At 37.5% G+C, this 22,346-nt stretch overlaps 1 protein-coding gene across 2 annotated transcripts in view; it reads left to right on the top strand.

The window, feature by feature from the left end:
• UBN2 (ubinuclein 2) overlaps window positions 1–22,346 on the top strand; it is a 56,348-nt gene that overhangs the window by 24,440 nt on the left and 9,562 nt on the right. The window contains exons 6-16 of one of the 2 annotated variants that reach the window (XM_080393097.1): window positions 656–896; window positions 4,331–4,401; window positions 5,104–5,233; window positions 6,517–6,635; window positions 7,239–7,352; window positions 8,734–8,877; window positions 12,595–12,645; window positions 14,001–14,043; window positions 14,703–16,238; window positions 20,261–20,507; window positions 21,268–21,357. In XM_080393097.1, coding sequence (XP_080249223.1) covers window positions 656–896; window positions 4,331–4,401; window positions 5,104–5,233; window positions 6,517–6,635; window positions 7,239–7,352; window positions 8,734–8,877; window positions 12,595–12,645; window positions 14,001–14,043; window positions 14,703–16,238; window positions 20,261–20,507; window positions 21,268–21,357 — 2,786 coding nt within the window. Of the gene's footprint in view, window positions 1–397; window positions 897–4,330; window positions 4,402–5,103; window positions 5,234–6,516; window positions 6,636–7,238; window positions 7,353–8,733; window positions 8,878–12,594; window positions 12,646–14,000; window positions 14,044–14,702; window positions 16,239–20,260; window positions 20,508–21,267; window positions 21,358–22,346 lie in introns of both variants that reach the window. The other variant, XM_080393096.1, reaches the window with a different exon arrangement.

Below are 22,346 nucleotides of genomic sequence, written 5' to 3'. Positions count from 1 at the left end.
AGCAATTAATAGAATTTTTTTTAACATACGTGGTGTGCCTAAACTTAAAGCAACTTGCCACCATTCAGAAGTCTGAGAGTCAAATTGCAGTAGCATAGATCAGCTATGAGTTTTAATAACTGTGCCAATGCTTCCATAATTAAATTGCAAAGTCAAAAGTAAATAAACTTTGCCTTAATGTGTACAAAACTCAACAAAACAAATTGGTTAGAGCGTGGAATCACATGACCAGCAAAGGTTTATGGTAGTTGATAGAATAGTGTGAAGATGAAAGTATGATGTACTGGCTTCTCCCCTGATAATCTTTTAATTGTACTAAAATCACAGATTTTTGTTACAGATTACTGAGGTCTCAAAAATCACATCCATTCCAATGAAAGATTTCTTTCCTCTACAGAGTAATGGCCTTAAATTCACACAAGTCTGAAAAGAAGAAAAAGAAATTGTATAAAGACTCACTCTCTCTGGCTGCCATGATCCGTAAATTTCAAAAGGAGAAGGAAGCCATGAGGAAGAAGGAATCTAGTCCAAAACCTCCAGTGACTGTTGCAACCTCTACCCCTAGTAAAATTCCTTCCTCCTCTCTCAGTGCAGGAAATGATATCTCTGACTTGAATCTTAGGATCAATGATCCTGTCCTCTCCATTTTTGGTAGCACAAATGAACGTGAGCTCCTGCAAGAAGCTGAAAGTGCCCTGGAGATGCTGGGAGACATTGACTTTGACAAGTTGCTTGATGGCACTTCTGATGGCAGCCCGGTATCTGAGCTGTCAGGAGAAAATGGAAATGTCACTCAGGCAACCTACACCTCTCAGGTCATGACACCCAAGCAGGTGCCTGCCCTCCCAGAAGGTCTGCCTATGCTACTTGAAAAACGCATTGGAGACCTTCGAACAGTAAGTATGAATTTACTGGTAAGGGATTGCATTCAAGAATCTGAGAGAATGAGGAAGAATAATTAGGGCCTAAGTTGTCATTCTTGGATTGCTGGCTGAAACTCTGAAAATGTTGAATTGATCTTAATGTCAATCTTAATGGTTGTATTTATACTCAGATGAAAATGGGCACAGAGATGATGCAGGTAAATTGTTAAGCAGTGTTTGTTTCACAGTGGAGACAAGGTTTTCTAAATCTTCTGTGTACAATAATTATTTGTTTGGGTTTTTTCCATAACAGAAATGCCAGTGTCACTTTAACTTGAATTATTAGTTGGTGAAATGGATGGGCATTTTCTTGCTTCGGAGGAGGAAACTTGAAATATGACTGTGGCTTACAAATTGATGTCTTGAATTTTTGGCTTTGTAACAGAAAAGCTAACTTGCTAGTTTAAAAAAAATGCACCAATCAGCAACAACAAAACCCACCAAAAATCCCCACCACCAAACTGAAAAACAAAAAAAACCACCCCAAAATACCAATCACAGCCACAAAACTGAATATTTTCTTTTCAAAGGTTAGAATGGAGTGCAAACTATTTAAAGATGTTAGTAACAAATATTAAATGAACAGGTTACAAACATTCTACTAGTTTATTGAAAGGGATCAGAGCTACTAAGGTATTCTATGCTCCTTGTTTCAGTTGTGGATGTTACCTTACATTGAGGAAAAAATGTTTTGTTTGGTTCTCTAGATTCTGATGTTTATTCTGAGCAAGAAAAATCTTGAAGTGCAGCTTTTCCTTGCTCATTAAGTTTTGAAAAAGCAGTTCAAGTTACTACATTTTTGGGAAAAAAAATCTAAACTGTAGCAGAGCTTGCTTTGCTAAAATAAATAGATAAATCATAATGTTTATTTTTGCCTGTATGTAAATGTTTTAGTGTTCTTAGTTTTAAATGTACCAAGCTAAATACAATCAAGGAATTAATATTTACTAAAGTGAGAGAGATTATTTTGTCTGCCTTCGAATATTCAGGTTAATTTTGCTATGAATCAGCAATAAGCTTCTAGCAAAACTGTAGAACAACTGGATTAGGCCAAAAGTTAGTGTTAGTTCCCTGCCCCAAATTCATGCTGCTTCACTGTAGAGCAAGTCCTGCCCGGTTGAAAGACAGCTTTGGTTCAGTGTTGCTTAGAAAACCTAACTCTTCTATCTTCTGCTTTTGCTGTCTTCTGGAAGCTTGGTGCTGGCTGAGCAGAGCAAGTTTATCCATACGCTTGGGGAAAAACTAGATTGTGTTGACTTAAAGATTGCAACTTCTTTACCTTCTGCAAATTGCCATCAATTGACACATTATTAGTGGGGGGGAAAACATCATCTAAAAAGCAGGAAAAAAGAAATGTCTTGTCAAATACTTAGTATGCTCACAGCTTTAGTGCTCTTTAGTCCAAAGAAAGCTAAGAAGTTTGTAAAGCTGTGGGAAAAAGCCTGTTCTGTGCATGGATTATGATATATCTAGATTTTAAAAAGACCCACCACTTCTAGAAAGCCACTGACTAAATACAACAAAAACTTCCTGACTTCTTTTGTATGTTAATGTGTTCTGGTTCCCTAAGTGGGCAACTGAACTACCACAACAGAGAGAATATTGTACACAAGCAAGAAAGTAATAAAATGGCATTTTTCTATTGTGAAGGAATTGTCAAAATAATTTGTGGGGGAAAAAAACCACCACAGTTCAGTAATAGTGATGCAGTTTTTGAATCTGCCAATGTTGTTCTCTTCAGAAGCCAGCAACACTATCCAATGTGATAGACCTTAAACGGTGGTTTCAGCATTATACTACCTGGGACCAAAATGTCTAAGTATATCTTTCTTTCCACTTTATATAAACCAGAGGATGTTAATAATCCTTGTGTTAACTATGCTTAAAGATGCTGGATTTAAGACTTTCAAACTTGTCTTTTTGGTATCCTATCACTTGTAAACTTCTATAACCTTTCTAATTTTTTTAGCGGAATGAATGCTTCAGCATTCTTAGATAGTACCATCCCCTCAGCAGCTGAATTTATGGTAGAAAGTAGTGAGTGGAATGCGGTCCTTATAGGAACTTAAACTCTGGTATCAGTGTTCATGACTGAAGTGGGACAGTCTTCAGACAATGGGCTACCTTGTGGTTTCTAGTAGAGTATCAGACTCCTGTCTTCCTGTGCAGTGTAGAGTTCACAATTCCAGAAAATATTTTTCTTTCACATTTAAATGGGTTAGTTACAAAGAGCCAAGAACTGTAAGTATTTCATAGTAATAAAGGAATTTTGTCAAGTTAATACTTGTATGTATTTATAGTTTTTAGCTATGTTGTTACAAGTCACTAAATTTTTTTCAAAAAGTGGAATTAGAGGTTTTAAATTATTTGACTGTTCAGCCTTGTAGCACATGAGCTGCCTCTAATGTTTGTCAGTCATTATAATGATACTATACTTGTACTCTTCTGCATGCGTAGCCTTTTCTATCTCCTTTAGATATTGGTTGTCTGATCCCAGTGCCAGAATGTAAGATGATAATAAGCCTCGGAAAGTTTTCTTTTGAATTCTGTAAATCAGTAGAGTGGATAAACACTAGAGAGAAGATCTTACCAGTTTTTGTAGAACAGTGCAGGTATTGGCTTTCCTTATAAGCTGTCATTGTTTGTGAAAATAAGAATCTAGGTAATAAGAACAAAAGAAAGGGATTCTGCATGGAAAGTCTTGAAAGATCAGTAAAACCTTCTAATGAAAGGAAGTACGTATAAGAACAAAGCTGTCTTTTTTCCCCACCCCAGACTCAGGAAGTGACCAGACAAAAATTAGAGATGTAGTCTAAAGGTGGTGAGAATGGCAGAGAGCACCGGAAGAGAGGGATGAGGTATTCTTCTAGCATACATAATCACTTTGTAGAAATTGCAATGAAGGACTGGGATGAATCTAAGAAGTCTGGAAAGTTGTAACTGGATGAGGCGCATAACAGAGCTAGGAAGGAGCCTTTCATACACTGAGAGTAGAAATGTGTTTGATGCTCTTGCTTGCTTGACTTGTCAAGCAATGCTCCTCTTTTTAAAGCTAACAGTGGTAGTGCAATGTTGCTGATGGTGAGATGATAAAACATCTCTACCATTTTCTTTCTTCATGGTTATTGAAAAGGTAAGTTTAACATCAGTCATCCAGACAGGTACTAAATGGAATGATTGATTGTTGTAGAGCAAGCCTTTTTTGAGTAGAATTATAACAATTCTCACCTTTTTTTTCTAAACGGCTGAGTATAGTTTGGATTTGTTTGGTTTTTTCCAATGCTGTTTTCCAGAAAATAAGAATGTGATATTAGGTATGTGATATAGCTGTAAAAGTAAAGATACAAAGGTTGTTGGGATAAAATGCTCTATGAACTTTTGGATACTCTTTATTGCTGTACTTTCAGGCCGCCAAGATGTTTGATGAAGAAGGCAGGAAGAAGTTTTTCACGCAAGACATGAATAATATTCTGCTGGAGTAAGTGCTTATCTGTACAACCTTCCCTTTTTGGAAAGGGGGTGAAAGGAAAAGTACAGAAGAGGAAATATTGTTGAGGTTGTTCCAACAAAGCCCTTAAAAGTCAATGAAGGTAGATCAGTCTAAGCTAGTTATTAGCTAAAAAGCTTTATATATTAATACAATTCCTGTCATGACTGACTGTCTGTCCTTATCCAGTGTAAAGTGTTTTGTAGTGCCCTGTGTCCTTGACTTCATGTGTAAAATTGAACAAAACTGCCATTGTTTCTTGTACCCCACTTTTATAACTCAGAACACCTTCAGCTGTCATGAAGTAAAATGCCAGCTCTTTTTACTGTGTAATCCTTCAACTAAGCATTTAATATAGAAAGTTCTATGTTTGTATTCTAAGAAACAAAAAGTAATCTCTAGAAGACTGTAACAGTCAATTGTATCAACATTGTTCTGTAATGGTAGGAGTAACAGAAACTTGAATGACAGTGTTCAGCATTGCTGGAGAAGTATGTATATGAATGGTTTCTTACCATTGATTAAGAAGACTTCCTTCTGTAAAAAAAAAATTATCTGAACATGTCCCAAGCTGCTATTTTTAGTATGTGTAGCTAGAATATGGCATGCATATGCAGCTTGCATAGGTTTTTGTTTAGTTGTCATCTTTATCTTGGAGTGCCTCACGGGTTGGCTGTCTCATTTGTTTTTCAGTATTGAGCTACAGTTACAGGAGATAAATCCTGCCATTCGCAATGGAGTGTACTCTCACCTTGAGGCCTTTGTGCCATGCAATAAGGACACACTGATAAAACGTCTGAAGAAGTTACACCTCAATGTCCAGGTAATGGCAGGGAGATCAGCCTTCAGCAGAAGTCAGTTCTGTAATAGTGACGAGGACAGAATGCAGGAGAGCAACAACCACACAGTCTCCAATAAACCAAAATATTTTGGATGAGTTGCTATATCAACTTAAAAGGTTTTTTCTGTGTATCTGCTATTGCCACTACTTTAGGAACCAATATTTTAAGTATTTCAGACCCTTTATTTGAGCATTAAGTGCTTTCGTCTTGAAAGCTGCATACAGGGTACATATTAAAGTGGCAGAACTATAAATCAACAATTATCGTGATTATGACAGGCTAAAAAAAAATAACTCCTGCATTCATTTTCGTGTCAAGAAAAAAATAAAGGCTAGATGGATAACAGACAAACCAGCCTGTACTGTTTGTGCAAATTTGATTTTTGTGGCTAGGTCTTACAAATACTTCACATGTCATTTGCAGTTGCTTTTCTCAACTTACTTTATTCAATAGGAAAACATATTCTTTCTCTGTTATCTGAAGTATTCTGACCTGATTCTTTAGATGAAATCTAGGACTAAATCTTGCAGAGGATCTGAGGATCATGAATGCAGAGATCTCAGAATTTGCAAAGGCGGCAAACAGATTCGTATGCTATTTCTAAGCAGTAAGACACAATAGCATATAGTATTCTAGTTCTTCTCAGTAAGCAGTTATAATTAAGAACATAAAGTAAGAAGTAGGCAGAGTTTAAAACATGTAGGGAAGTATATATTATATTACTTTACTGTTTGAAGTTCTTTGTATTTAGAATTGTCTCCAAATATTTAGTTCTTACCTTTGAGGTATATAAATTGCATATAATAATATGTATAACTTAGGGTGGTTTTTTATACTGGAGTTTTTTGAGACTTGATTAATTGGATATTTATTTGTAAGTGTCGAGATACTCATTGGTCAGGTCATCTTGCTTTTTCCTCTCAGGTTTTCTTCCCTTCCCTATCTTGATTAAAAAGCATTATTTCATAAGATCATGCCGTAGTGTTTTGGGATATTCATGTTATATTTCCTTGTGACTGTCTTTCGTTGTTTCTAGTCTAAAGACTTGCATGAGTTCTATGAGAAATTCCAAGTGTGTGCATTACTATAATGTTGTTGCATTTAACAGGATTCAAGTGCTGTACAGGAAATGGCTGTTGCAGTCAGTAGATAGTACTAGGAATCTTGCCTCAGAAGCGAGTAGGGAAATAGATGCAATGTAAGTAATGTTTCAGTTAATTTTTGTGAAACTAATAGAACTGCTTTGGTATTTCTCTTTTCACAGGATGACCGCTTGAGAGAACCGCTGCAAAAGCTGAAACTGGCTGTCAGTAATGTCATGCCTGAACAGTTATGCAAGTATCAGGAGGACTGTCAGGCCCGCAATCAAGCCAAGAATGCCAAGTAGGTATTTCTGGAGTCTGTGCATGCCCACTCTAGAGTTCAACTGGAAGTCTGTCTCCATGTTGTTCATTCCCCAAGCTCAACATAGTACTTGGCTACAACTTACAGGTGCCTGTAAGTTTTGAATTGTACAAAATACTTAATGTTGTGTAAGTTATGTTATGATCTGATTCTGGAAAGATATTCTATTAATATGAATTAAATAGGTCTTGAAAGAAGGAAATTACAAACTGAGAGGGATACTGGAGATTCTCAAAATGCTGGATTAATGGAGGAGGATGTTATGTTCAGGTCCTTGATACATATTGTCATTGTTCATTGTAATTGTTTTTCTCATAGTTAACTAATTTTAGACTTGGGGAAGTATTAATAGGTGAGTATTCTGCCATTCGCAGTAGATGGATAGCATCCTTTTCACTTGTCTCTGAGGACCATGAAACAGTAGGGAGAGGAAGATGAACTGTTTGCCCTTTCAGGAAAGGTATAATGAGAAACTGAAGACAGGTCCTTCGTTTGCTTGTTTATATTTTCCTAACACCTGAAATGACACTCCTTTCTTTAGGAGTTGTATACCTGTAAAGAAAACAATTGTTCCAACTGTAGGTTACAAGCAGAAGATGAACGAGAGAAAAATGGATCGGAGGAGGATGATGATGAGAAACCTGGAAAAAGGGTTGTGGGACCCAGAAAGAAATTTCATTGGGATGACACAGTGCGGTGAGACAAAACTATCTTTTCCACCAAGAATTTTCACTGGCTTCATAAAGAGGACTCCAGGGCGATGTTATTACATGATACTGTTCAATAAATAATTGTTCTCAGAAGTATACCTCCTAAGTTTTGGAGGGTGTTGGGGCTAAATAGGCAAGCTAGAATGCTGCAATGGTAAAACACCCTTTTCTTTAACTTGAAAGGCAAAACCTCCCTTTTCCTTAACTGGAAAGGCAGGATAATTTTATGTCCAGCCCTTTTTTTTTATCTGCTTGTTTATCTGCTTTATCCAAATACATGAGAATTCTCCTGGTCCTAGGACTTTTGAGCTTCTTTAAGCAAAGAACAGAAGTGTAAGCAGAGTTATACTTGCCTCCTACCATTCTAGGAACAGGTCAGAAAACAGTCACCCAATGAGCGGTAAATGTTTCTGCCACAATGGGGCAGAGGACCAAAATTGGCAGTGCTGGTTTGGCAAGCTTCCCAGTCCTTGGGCAAGCCAGCATCCAGAATGCATGAATCTTAACCCTTCCTATACAGTTTCTACCTAAATTCTTTGTTGTTGCTCAGGAGCAGCACAGATTCTTGTCTGAAATGAATTCTCACTGTTCTGATTCCTAGAATAAATTTTGCTGAAAACTGAGATCACTGTTATTTAAATAATCTAGATAGGCTTTTGAGCAAGCAAATCCTTATAAATTATTAATTTTCCACACAAGATGTAAGCTAATTTTAGTACAAGTGTACATATTATTAAAAGAGACTGGTGGACTTAACATACTGAAAAGATTCATCATGGTAAGAAAACAAGGAAGCAAGCTTCATGGAATGTATATAACCAGTATAGCTTGGACTGATCTGGAGGGAGCCATACTTAGAGACGTTTAAATCTGTTGGTTTTTTTCATTCAGGAGGCTCTGAAAAGGCCAGTGTGACTTAACTGTATGCACTTATATATTTTAAAGACAGCATCGTTCTCAGAAAGAATTCTCTGTTGAAATACTCAGTGTACAATGGACTTGCTTTCAGACATTCTCCATCTTAAATGAAATAGAGGTCACTGTGAGCCAAGTGGGAGGAGATATTACAGCTATGAGGAAACCACAAAGAAAAAGTAAAACCAATTACAAAATAATAGTAAGGATGAAAAAGAGCCCTATGATCGGTTGGAGATGGAGAATTGACAGTGGAGATCTTGCCAGCTTTAGTAGCAAATTTGTGCAGTGGCAAACTTTAAATAAAAAAAGCAGTTGGAACTGAGTTCTTCCTACAGCTGGCAATGGACAGCAACTGTATAGCATTAGTGCTTCAATTTCTCAGCCTTTTTCTGCTGACAATATTGAAATGATTGTTTCTTTAATTCATTTACTGTGCTTTCTTTCTGCAGGTCTCTGTTGTGTAATCTTGTCAAGATTAAGCTGGGATGCTATGAGCTAGAGCCAAATAGAAGTCAGTCTGCTGAAGATTACCTCAAAACCTTTATGGAAACAGAAGTGAAACCACTTTGGCCTAAAGGCTGGATGCAGGCAAGGTAAGATACCTGCTTTATACATTTACTCACTTTGGTGTTAACTATTTCTTGGGTCTTATTTATTGTCATGCATTTGACTCAACCGTGTACTATTAATATTGTTTAAAACTCAAAAATATGTTAATGGAACTGGAATATTCTAGAATGAATGAAATGTTTTTCAGAAGTTAATTTTTGATCTTGTTTGCAAGCTGAAAGGCAAAAAAAACCCTCACTGTTTTCCTTGGAGAACTATTTGCTTTTGTCATCTGCTGGAGACTGAATTTATTGAAGTTCATAACAGAATGTGTGATGCTTCATTTTAGGGGGAAGTATGAGGCAAGGAGTAACTGCTTGGGAAGTTTTTCTGTGATACAGGAAGTGATAGTGATGTAGAAAGCAGATTTGCCTATACATAGTAAGCAGTCTGAAGTCTACATCACACTGCATTATCAAAATTATAACTTGCAATTTCAATACCAGAGTTCACAAAACACTAAGGTTTGTACTTTTTATTTTCTGTAGCAATTGGGATGCTCTGTGATGTTGCAGTTAAAAATAGACCGGTTTCTTAAAGAAAATTTCTGCTTACTTCCTGCTGACTTACTAAGAGGAAAAAAACACCCAAAGGGGGGAAAAAATAAAATGAGAGCAATAGTAGTCATTGTGAAATACAAATTTCACAAAGTTTTCAAACACTTGAAGTGGAAGAAGAAAAGAAATTATAGATGTGTATTCTTTCCTTCCGTAGCACCCATTGAAAAAGTTTCACATCAAATCCTGACACAACTGTAAAAGCTAAGTGATAGAACAATACTAACCAATTTACCCAAGAGTACCTTGATTAGTCAGTCTGTATCAAGCTGCAGAAATAACTGAGATTTTCTGGAATAGTCAGTATAGAAAATGAGGGTGTAATAATCTGCTTGTGAAATAGTAATGAAAGGAACAAATGAAGTTTTATACTACTTGGCATACAACTGACTTATTTCTGTTCAAGGATCTAGTTTTGTATAGTAAGCATGCTGATAAGAGATGTTCTCTCTTATCTACTTCAATAAAATCTTCATGAGACAAGGAATCCCAGTGTAGCTCAAGAATGTGTATGGAAATCACTGGTAGTGGCAAAATAGTCAAGTGATAGTTTGAGGTCATTGAAGAATACATAGACATGAACTGTGTCTTTGAAAACCATGTAACATATATGATTCTCTCCTTTCTATACAATGTGTGATGAAAATTTCCATAAGCTTTTAAACAATCTATAAAAGTGGTTTCAACAAAAAGACAAAGACATGCACACACACCACCCCCAAAAAAAACCGATCCAAAAAGCAAACAAACCCCAAAAGCTGCCTGAATGTAACTTTCTGTTGACCAGCAAGATTTCATTTACCAACTGGGAAGTCTTGGTACCATAATGATTTATACGTTGTCCCATATTTATGGGCAGGTGCTTCCTTGCTTTCTCTTTAGGAGGTGATGCGTTGTAAATTGTAGGTAAAGTTATGCATGGAAAGTTGAAAAGCAAGCATTTCCTGGCGTCTGAAAGTGATAACTCCTAATACAGGGCATTATTCATATGTGGGATGCTCATCTTGTTGGCATGTTAGAATAGGGATTGTTATGCTGAAGGCATAATTTTTTACCTTTATATGGGTCCTCAAGTAAGACGGAGCTATGTAAAATGGAAAGAAAAATTAGGCATTTGATGTTAAAAATGGCCTACTGACTATGTATTTCATAAGGAATTCTTACTAATCAGAGTAGGTCTGTGGTATCAGAACTTCGTGGGTTCAGCCCAGAAGAAAGATTTTCTTGCTCTTTCAAAGTTAACTGTATTTAATGTTCCTCATAGCTCAGTATAGAAGCATGAGGTAGGGTATCAATCATAACTTTAAACTGCACCTTGTTCATTTGTCCATGTGTATCACAACTACCTTTGTCACATGAATTTTCTGTGTGTAACTTCCATACTCTGCCTCAGGAGATTGTTTTATTAATAGTCATGGATTTAGAGTAATACTTTTTGTCCTAAAGGATCCCAAAGCCTTTTCAATAATGTAACCCACTTTTTTTGTAACTAGGTTGCATATTAATTCTATGTGCAATTTTATTTTTTTTTAAAAGCCTGCAACCTAAATATGTGTATGTTCAAAAAAGAAGCGTAAGGAACAGGAAGTCTGTTTCCTTTAATTCTAAGACTTTCATCAGCTTTGGAGGTGGTCATGCAAGTAGGCTTTCAGCACATTTATTTCGCGCAGGTGAAACAGCATGCTTGACTGGAAATCATGATCAGAGAGAAACAATCTCATACTGATGTCTCTCATCAACTTTAACATCTAAATATATTCATGCAATGGAGGAATTCTTTTCCAAAGATACTCTTGCTTTGAAACATACACTGCACTGTCGTTTCCTTGTACTGTGTCTTTGGCTTCTGTTCCTGTAGTAGTTACACTTTTTGTCTTGAGCCTTTAAGGCTGGTACTACAAATTACTGGGGCCTGGGATTCATTTTGGATTTCCATTCCCAAATGAAAAAGATCAGGAAAAAGCACCAGGAAGGAGATACAGAGGGAAATATTCTGGAGAAGCTGGATGTGTCAGAATGTGGCACATTGAACTTGTGATGAGGATTGTTCCTTTCCTTCCATGGTGTTCTTCATAGACATTCAGTAGTCTCTAACTGGGAGCAATGTAATACTGGTTTGGAGGTTAGTATGGTGAAGGAAATGTGAAAATGGAGCTTAAAGTGGAATCTGAGAAGTAAGGCATTGGAACTGCAGCAAGAGGATGTCAATATTTTCTTACCAGATTACAGGAGATTTGTGGATACTTGAATTTTTCTTAACTGTTGCAGCTCTACAGGATGTGTTACCAGTGGTGAAAAGCTCTTGTTTAGACAACTGTTCAGTGTTAGTATGGTGGCAGTGGTGTAGGGAAATCTTGTCTGTTCTCGTTTGCCTACCTGGAAACAGGGAAGGGGACTGGATTTTCATTATTTGTCTAGTTACAGCTGCACCTGAGTAGCAAGCTGTAGAATAGGTGCAAGTTGGGAATTGTTTTCACTTCACACTTGTCAGCTCAGGAGTTGATAACATGGAAATAAAAGCATGTGAAGTGTTGAGATTTGTTATACCAATTCTTGCCATACTACAACTCTGTAGTAAAATATATGTGCAAGTCCAGTGTAATTGCAGAATTACACACCAGAAATGGTACACAATGGCCCATACAAAATACTGAAGAAAATTAGAAACTAGCTTGGCTACTATGTTCTGACTTTTCCTCTGTGCTTAAAAAAAAACCAAAAAAACACCACCACAAAACCGCAACAAACTAATCACAAAACCCAAACAATGTGTGGACACATAGTGTGTAAGAGTTTACAATAATCCTCAATTTGAGATTTTAACATTAGCCTTTGAGGAGAGAATTCAAAATTTCTTTCTTCTGTCCAGCTGAAGGAGGCAATATTCTGTTATGTTGACTCCAGCTCGGCCCATTTACTGAGGTATTTTGAATGTAAACTTGAAATCTTTATTAAGCATTCTTCTGTTCGTGGCTGCCTGGAAATATGTTATGACAGTAATGACAGCAAACTATCTACTAGCTGCTTTGGGGACAGATAATCAAAGGGTTCTTTTGAAAATTCAAGGATACTTGTGTATTTGATGGTTGTAGCTGATTGTCCCTGTAGAATCACCTTATGCTGCTTTTCTTGCTACTTTTTTAGGATGCTTTTTAAAGAAAGCCGAAGTGTTCACAATCACCTTACTTCTGCTCCGTGAGTATAATATTGATAACTTACTAGTATCTTCAGGTTGTTTGTAGCATCTTTTCCCATCTTCATGCTACCTTTTTTTTCTGGCAATGGAGATAGTTTGGGATTTGTTTGAAAAGACTTATAATGATGATTTTTTTTATTGCATTAATTCTTGGGACATTATATTTTAACTCAGTTATGAAGTGGCTAGATAACTGAAGTGGGTTTTCATTCTTGGATTAATGTCTTTTACTTAAAATATTTCTAAGCCCTATACACTACCTCAATTTAATATGCTGCACAGCAAAATTTAACTCAGACTGCAGTACTTCCTGCTCTTTTCCTTGTAAGTGTCTTTGTAACCACAGAAGGCTGTGTATCTTAGTGGAGTATTACCTTTTTGACTTTCAGAAAATGCTGTGCTCCTCTTGGGAGCTGCCCACATTCAGCTGGAACTCAAAAAACAATTATGACTTTGAATAACACCCAAATTGCAACCTTTGTGGTAAATATGATTAATGCAGGATATTTTTCTACATAATAGCAAAACTGAGTCACAGTCCACCTACATTAAGGTCTTTTTTTTAACCAGGCATGTTCCTAGTTACTTAGGAAAGGAGAAAAAATGACCTATAAGATGTAAATCTGTTGATCCTCTTGAAGAAATAAAGTGAGAAAAGCAGGTGTGAAGTGCTTAACTTCTAAGTTGAAGCTGATGACTACTAGTCCTTAATGCTGTCCTTGCTTGCAAAACTGCATTGGTGCTATGGTGTTCACTTAACGCTGCAAAAGAACCTGGAAGTTTGTATCCAACTTCTTTGTTGCAAGAAACCATTTAACAACTTTCACAGCTGATAAACAACAAAACGTGTTTTTGGTGGGTTTTTTTTTGTGGGGGGTGGGGCACGGAGGGCGCTGTTTTTGTGGGATTGAAATATAAATGAGAACACAAATTATACTCCTTGGTGACAAAGTGAAATGATGTAACTGTTATAGGTGACTTCAGTTTAGACAGAGCTCTACTAAATAGACAAATTCTTTAAGAATATAAGGAGCTGAAATGACTTGAAGTTTTGAGGTTTCTTTAAATTGGAAAAATATAAAATAGCTTTCCTGATATGTATCAGGAATTCAGTGAATTTTGCATCTAATTTACTTAGATCAACGATACAGTGGATTAAAAGTGTGCTTGTTCTCTTCATCCACCCCCACCCATATCTTAACCCATTTTCTATTTCAAGGATGTTTTATTATTAAAGCTGGACTACAGTAGTCATCCTTCTAGTTTATTGGCATATAATCAGGGTAACAGTTAAAAGTAAAATTACTTGCCTTTCTTTTGTCTTCTGATACACATGTATGCCTTCCTTTTTTAGGGCAAAGAAGAAGGTGATTTTGGCTCCTAAACCCAAAGTGAAGGTAAATGCCTGCTTATATATATGAGTTTTATATGACTGTTTGATACAACATGTTTCCTGCCTCTGATCCAGAAAAAGTCTGGCAGAAGGGTTCCATTAGGAAATGCAGTAAGAGCTCTTGATGTGGTGGTTTATTAAAGGAAGTAGAACAAAAGACTTCTGTTTTCTGTATCTTCAAGCTATATTAGTTTTTTGAAAATTGACTGCTAAGAGGTACTAGTTCAGGTAAAGTTTCACTTTTTTTAGTGTGCTTTGTTTGTTTTTAGCTTGTATTAAATTTGGGGGTACTGGAAAAATATGTGGTTGGGAGGATAACAGTACATTGATAAAAGGTCTCATTAGACATCACTAGGTGTTGCTTTAGATCAGTAGCCATTTTACCTAGTGATCAGATTAGCTATCCTGTTCTTTGCAGCATTGATTACTCTTAACTGTGTGGGGCACTTGGATATGTAAAGCAACAGCACTAGGTTTTTAAATACAGATGCGGAATTAGCACACAGGACTCCAACCCCTGGATATCATAGGTATCTTAATATGAAAAGTTTAATAGTAGATCTTTGGTTCATCTGAATTTACAGAATGCTAGTATTACACTGTAGAAGACTTTAGCTCTACTACAGAAAGGCTATTAAACCTGTCTTATCTCTTAATTCTCAGGACTCCAGTCCAAAGAAAGAACAGAAAACATGTACGTCTTCAGTCAATTCAAGTTGCGCTACTGTACTGAGTTCCGGAACACCTGTCTGCACCCCACCCAGCTCTAGCTGCCCACCAGCTCCAGAGACTATCTGCTTGGACGACTCACTGGATGAAGACCTCTCTTTCCACCCACCCTCACTGGACTCTATTTCTGATGCTCTGGCAGTTATCAATAATGGTGCCAAGGGATCACCTCTTGGGTCTACCATAGACACACCAACATCCAGACCTCGCCCTGGGCTGAGGGAAGAGAAACTAGCAAGCATTATGAGTAAGTTGCCCCTGGCAACTGCAAAGAAAGTAGAGCCCACTCAAACACCCCATTCATCAAGTCTTATTGCTGGTCACACAGGGCCAGTACCAAAGAAACCCCAGGACCTAGTTCACACTGGTATCTCTTCAGGCCTTATTGCTGGATCTTCAATTCAAAATCCTAAGGTTTCCTTAGAGCCTTTGCCAGCCAAACTACTTCAGCAAGGACTACAGAGGTCAAGCCAGATCCAAGCTGCTTCCTCTTCTTCGCAGACTCATGTTTCTTCCTCTAAGACCCAAGCAGCTATTTCCTCCACCTCTCAAAGAGCCAAGGATTCTAATATATTGGTATCGTCTGAGGCTCAAGGTGGTTCTTCGTCAACATCACAAGTGACAAAGGTGCACCAGCATTCAGCTGTACAGCAGAAATATGTATCTCCTTTACAAGCAACTATTAGTAAATCACAGACCAATCCAGTGGTAAAATTGAGTAGTAATCCTAAACTGTCTTGTTCATCACCAGTCATGAAAGCTCAAGATAAGTCTGTAGTATATCGCCTGCCTTTGTCTAATCCTTCATCTGGAAGTGGCTCTCAAGTGTCTCATCCACTGGTTTCTCGGACAACATCCAGCACCTCTACCTCTAGTAACTATTTAGCCAAGGCTATGGTGTCACAAGTTTCTTCCCAGGGTTTCAAGCCTCCCTTCTCCATGGCTGCCTCTCCCAAACCTGCTGCCTCTCCCAAGCCTACTGCATCTAAGCCCTCTGTGACACCCAAGCCCAATGCATCACCTAAATTTTCATCTAAGTCCACCTCATCCCCTAGGCCTGCAACAACACCCAGTTCTTCCAGTTCAAGTGCACTAGTTTCCCAGAGTAGTCACTCCAGCAACAACCCCCTTCATAAACAGACCGGTGGTGTAAATATCAGCAGGCAGTCTCCCACAATGAATCTGCTGCCCTCTAATCGCACCTCAGGCCTTCAGCCTGCAAAGAACCCTCAGGCCTCTTCAAAATTGCCCAACTCTTCTCCTTCTGGAACTGTTGGTAAAAATAATTTGGGTGGAGTTGGAATGAATGTACCTGCCAACAGAGGCAGTAACCTTAACTCAAGTGGAGCTAGTAGGACTAGTCTGTCTGGGGGAGCAGGAAGTGGAACACAGGGTGCTACTAAACAATTGTCAACTCCACACAGACCATCTTCTGCCTCAGGGTCTCCAGTTGTAGCAGCCAGTGTGCAGGTACGCATCTAATGAGTTCATGTTTAATGTTTATCACATTGATTTTGTAAATGTTCTTTCTTGCAATATGCTGACTTGAAAACATGTCATAAATTTAATGTCTATACTTTACTAAGCATAAATTCTAATACTGGTGAAACTGTTTTGCACTAGTGAATAGGTATTTCCAGCTGATGTGAAATGCAAGGATCAGTGTGGAATGAATCCTCACTGTAAAATGTTGATTGGTCTGTACTCTGGAACAGATGGAGTTCACTTTGGTTTTCTTTTTTTTTTTTTTTTTAAGAGCACTAGAAAAGGTAAGCTTTGTGTGGCCATATTTTTCAGGGGATGTGGTATTTCCTTGTGTTACTGGATTTGTGTATTCTTGCATATTTACTCATTTGTAATGATGGTCACATGAAAAGGTGTCTGGTACATTTGTTGCCAAGCTTCACGATTAACTTGCAAAACTAGAGTTCTGTTGCCTGTGGTTTGAGTATAATGCAAGACTTGTATTTAAAATTAACACTTGCAAGGGCTTTTCTTTAGTATTGGTGATTAAATATGTATTTTATTTTGTAGAATCTAGTCATACTGAATGAGACATTAATATAGATAAAGATCCTGGAAGCTGTTTGAGATAGAGCTTATGCAGAACTTTACCACTGGAGACAAAACAAGTCATATGAAACAAATATTTGAAAATACTGTTGTTCTAAAACCCATGCAAACCTATCATATACCCAGAAGACAAGCTGCTTTCCCAAGTTGTGCGTTTTTACTGGGAATGATACAATTACTGAGAGGATTTGAGGGTTTCCTCTCTTTATTGTTCTTTCTATCCTGAAGTCTTCACTACTTAACTAAAGTTAAGAAAAGCAATATTGCTGTAAATCAGTCTTGGTGTACAGCAAATGGAAAAGCTTTGTATTTTTCTGAACAGTTGTACATAGCTGTTGCATGGTAGTGGTGTACATTCAGCTTTTAGCTATGTTTTATAAAATTTTAGCTTGCCATCAAATTTTTCTCAATGCAGCTGAGTAACAGGAGGAAGATGATTTTCACAAGGTATTTCTATAGTCTTTCATTCTACTGTACCTTAAGTGTGTTAGTTAAGAAGAAATGTCTTGTAGGCTCTGACCGGCCTTCTCATTCTTTTGGATGTTTTGAACGAAACTCCCCCACAACTCATATGCTGTGGATGGGCTGCAGAGGTACCACTTGAGGCCTAGAGAAGAGCTGAGCCAGATACAGTACAGCCGGGGTACTCCGGAAGGTGCCTGCAGGAGACAAAAAAAAGGCTACAGTGAATGCACTGGGAACAGAGGAGGTTTTTTTTTCTGGTGCAATCAACAGAATCCAGTGGATACAATTGCTGTGATGTAGAAGAAAATGTGAAATGGGTGTGGTAGTGCTTAAAGATGACTGAGAAGGGAAATAAGTAGTATTGTGTTGGATGATGAGATGAATTCTGGCAAATCTACCTGTGGTTAAAGGCAAGTAATTTTTTTTAGAAACACTGATCACCTGGGGGATGAAATGCATTTTGGCAGACGATGAATGATGTTGAAGAGGGCTGGGATGTGTGTGGTAGATAATCAAGTAACATGAGTGCGTATTGTAATACAGCAAAGTAAGGTCTGTTACTATATAGAAGGGGGAAAATCAACTAAAGGTACCGAGTAGCATATGACAGCACTAAAATAATTATTGTGACTTTACACGTGTGGGGGGGTTATGCTTCAGAAGTTAAGTTGATAACCTAGAAGTGGTTCAGAAGAATGGTGCAAGGAAGATAAATGTTGGAATAATGTTGTTGCTGCAGTGCAGACCTGAGACTTAGTCAGGGAGCATGTTCAAGAGAAGATGAGAATCAAATTACCTCCCAGTCTAAATATGCTGAAGGGGAAGAGATTCGTGATCAGAGGGCTTTATTTAGCCTTAAAGATCCAATGGGCTGGCTGCTGAACCTAATAAATTCTAAGCTAGTTGTTAGGTACAATGTACTAAGGAGTTGGTTACCACTTTGCTTAAGACTGAAAGTGAATCTCCTTTCCTTTAAGGGTTTAGGGGTTTAATTCCTATCTCAGATGCTATTAGTCAGAAGATGAGAATGGTACTTGAGTTGCTTACCAGAATATCCTGGTATGCTTATGTTGAAGATATCTGACTAGATGATTTCATGTGATAATAAAGATGATCCTAACTACAAAGAGCTTCCAAGAAGTGTTTCTCTCCTTTCCCCTTCTGATTGACACAGTCATTTATCAGAATATAGGCTTATACCTGCTGTAGCTCCACAGAAATAGTACTCTAGAATACTCAGTTAAGTTACATCTTAAGAGCGCAAAGTAATCTTAAAATTCAGCAATTACCATGTGATTTCCTTAAAAAGTTCTACCTACCATTACTACTCTTGAGCAGAATCTGGCTTAGACTTCTAAGGATCTTAGGGACTCAGATTTACATGATCAGGATGAACCCTTTTATGAAACACTGTCATACATGAAATAAATGGAAACATCTGAACTGCAGCTTTTTAGGGCATTCTGTGTAGCTCTTTCCATTAACTGACTTTCTTTCCTCCTTTTTGAGAGAGTAAGCAAGGTCTTTGCAGAGCACATTACAAAACTTCTTCATGTTTTCAGACATTCTAGGAATTCACAATTGCAAGAGATTACCGTATGGCTTTTATTTTGTTGCACACTAAAGATTACATAGACAATGAACGATAGTTGCTTTTTGTACGTAGACTTATTGTGAAACGAGTACTTTAAAGGCAAAAGAGAATAATCATGTATGTTGAAGTTTTCCATCCTTTTTTGTCCTACTTGTGGGATGTAATATGTCTTAGAAGCTATCACTGGTAAGATGACTAATACAAACACTTGCTACAAACATTGCATCTGTAGCTTTTACACTTACAGGGTTACTGCTTTAAAATTTTCTGGTTTCTCATAAGCAGCAACTAACCTTTCTTTAGCTATTTTCATCTCAACACCTTAAGACCAAAACTGGTAATAGAAACTTCATCCCTGCTAGTAGTTTTCATCATACTGCTGTTTCTGTAAGTTGATATTGCAGAACTCAAGTAGATTAATTTCATTTTAAGCTTACGTGTTCGTTAATATGATTCTAAGTTTTGGTGAAGGCTTATTTGTATAAATGCATGGGTTTGGAAGCCCTGTTCAGTCTGAGTCTTTCTGACCTCAAATATCTAAAATATCTGAGCTTGAATCTGATTGAAAATGCTTTCTATGCTGTTTTGTGGTATATAATTAGAGAATTGAACATTAGCATGTAAAATTACTATATGTGTAGCAAAAGAAAGATTGTTAAACAAGAATGAGTTCTTCTGATGTTAAGAATTATTAGTGATTTGAAAACTGTTGTAGCTAAAATGTTCTGGCTAATCTTGCATTTTCATTTTTAAACTACAGTGAATTTAACTTCATTGTGACATATGTAGAGTGGAGGGATTATTTTCCTTTGCCTTTTGCTTTGACATGTGCATGCATACATATATATGTCTGCATCTTGGTAACCTGACTTTTCTCAAAAGCGGTTCTTATGTGTGTGGGTTCTTAAGTAAGAAGCAATGATTTTTGAAAATTAAGATTCAAAGCAGTGTCTTTAGAAATAAAGTTAGTGTTCTGTTACAACCCAGGTTTGAAGAGGGGAGAGTAATACTGTGCTTCTAACAACTTCAGGTCTACATCTGATAATTTTGTATTTTTCATCTAATAGAAGATGTTGCATTAGATTCTGACGGTAGATCCAGTGTGTGATAGAGGAAAATACCTGTAAGGCTGATAAAAAAAACATGAGATGAACCATACTGTCATGTCTAAATCTGAGATGTATTTGTACTTGCTTAGCAGATGAATGGTGGACAGACCTCCTAGGTGGATAAACAGCTATTTATTAATAGTTAAATACACTTTTTAATAGGGCCATACTTAACAGGAAATAGTTATTAAGTCCTTAAAGAATATAACTCAAAGCTTTGAAATCTTGAAGTACTCCTTTTCTTTGTGCAGTCAACAGCAGGAGCATCATTACTGGCCAACGCCTCACCTCTGACTCTCATGGCATCACCCCTGTCTGTAACCAGTCAGAACGTGACGTCTACACCATTAACTCCTTTTGGGATGCTGGGTGGCCTTGTTCCTGTGACCGTGCCCTTCCAGTTTCCCTTGGAGCTGCTTGGCTTCGGGACGGACACAGCTGGAGTGACAACCACCTCGGGATCTACCTCAGCGGCTTTCCACCACAGCCTAACTCAGAGTGAGTGGAATTAGTTATCACACTGTGCTATAAGGAAGGATGCATCCTGAAAATGCAATTTAAGAAGGGAAGCAATAAAGTTCTAAGACTCAAATTTAGTTCATGAAAGTCAGTACAGAAGAGTAAATGTGATTTCTTTGCTCATAAAACTTTATGTAATTATCCAAAAATTAACAATTGCCTCTTACAAGTTTAACTTCATTGTTACATTCCCAGTATATACTTGGCTTTGAACATCTTTTTTGGGTTAACTTTTAATCCCTGATCTTTAGAGAGGGATATAGCCTAAAAGTCTTCAAAGGTCACAATTCATATAAGAGACTTAATGTGATGGCTCAAAATATCCTTAGCTCAGTAATCTCAGCTATCAAGCGATCCTCTTGTGAGGAAGTATCAACCAAGATGGCATTTATTTTTTCTGATTGCTTAAAAAAATCTGTAGGTTTTTAACCTATATCAATTTTTGGTCTTTCCACTGAAGGAAATTATTTGAAAAGTTGCATCCCAGTAGTGAGTCATGATCCTTGCTCTGACTTTTAACTATGTCTGCTGAATAGATCTGTTTCTATTGACTTATTCCAGCCATCAGAATGCTATCAGGTGTATCTTTTTCATTGTTGAGATACATCTTCAGAAATATGTGCAAATTAGCATGCTAGAATAGCTACACTATAAAAATAAACCCCTCTTATTTCACAAAGGCTGCCTCTGTCCTTAAGACTTAATTTTGATCTCTTGCTCTCCTCCCCCCCTCCTCCAGACTTACTGAAGGGTTTACAGCCAGGTGCTCAGCATGCAGCAACGCTGTCTCACTCACCTCTGCCTGCTCACTTGCAGCAAGCTTACACAGGTAAAGAAATCGTATTTTTCTTATTATTTTTAATTGAGATGTCTGCCCTAGACTGAAACAAAATGTATACCAGAACTGATAGTGGTTTAGAGAAGACACAACACAGGGACAAGCTTTGATAGCAGCAGACAGTATTGTAGCAGTATTTTTGAAAACAGTTTTTTGTCTTAAAATGTCAGGAACAAAAGCTGTCCAGAAATTTCTGTAATATTTTAGTGTAGCAGTTCTAGAAACTGAAGTGTCCAAATTCAGCTAGTGGTGGAAAAAGGAATACCGCTTACTGAATGCTGACCTTTGTTTACACAGGCTGCATAAAGTCTGTAGTGGTGAGATTGTTTTTTCCACTCAATTTTAATTTCTCCGTTGGGGGAGAAACTGACTTTCCAGCTAGAAGCTTCATGTTTCTTGTAAGCGTGTATACATGCGTGAACAGTGTGATGGTTTCCTAATGGAAGGTCTGCCTTCCCTGAGAATTTTTTTCCTTGACAAGTTGCATATTTTGGTTGAGTAGAGAAGCCTGAAGTAGCACATCTCCTTTTTCTGTTTGTAAGGCTTCAGGCTGAAAAATTGTCATAAAGCCTTAAAAGGTTCAATTCAGAGTGTAATCCTTTCTTTGCCACCGGGGGTGGGGGGGGAGCAGGCTGTTTGCCAGGAGAAGGAACAGGAAGTGGCTTGCTGGAGGTTCTTTGTCCTGGTCTCAAGAGACCTCAGCACCAAAAACTCTTGCTCTAAGAGGCTGTGAAAACCAATTGGCTGTATTTGGTACAGTCTTAATTTTTTTGTCACAGTGAGTGCCATGAGTTGAATACTAAAATGCTTTATTAAAATGTGAAGACTTCTAAAGAAAGGCTTGATTTTAAAATTTGTTTTCAGTATCCCAAGCTGCAACTTCATCTTCAGAAAATGGTATCTTTTGGTATGAGCCTGGTGTATCAGATTCCAACAGTGCGTCTTCTCTGTAGTTCACCTACTAGAAATAGCAAAGTCAT

Source organism: Falco punctatus (assembly GCF_963210335.1).
Source record: "Falco punctatus genome assembly, chromosome: 6".
Lineage (NCBI taxonomy): Eukaryota > Metazoa > Chordata > Aves > Falconiformes > Falconidae > Falco > Falco punctatus.
Note: the sequence above shows the minus strand (reverse complement) of the source record. Positions and strands in the feature narration are given on the sequence as shown.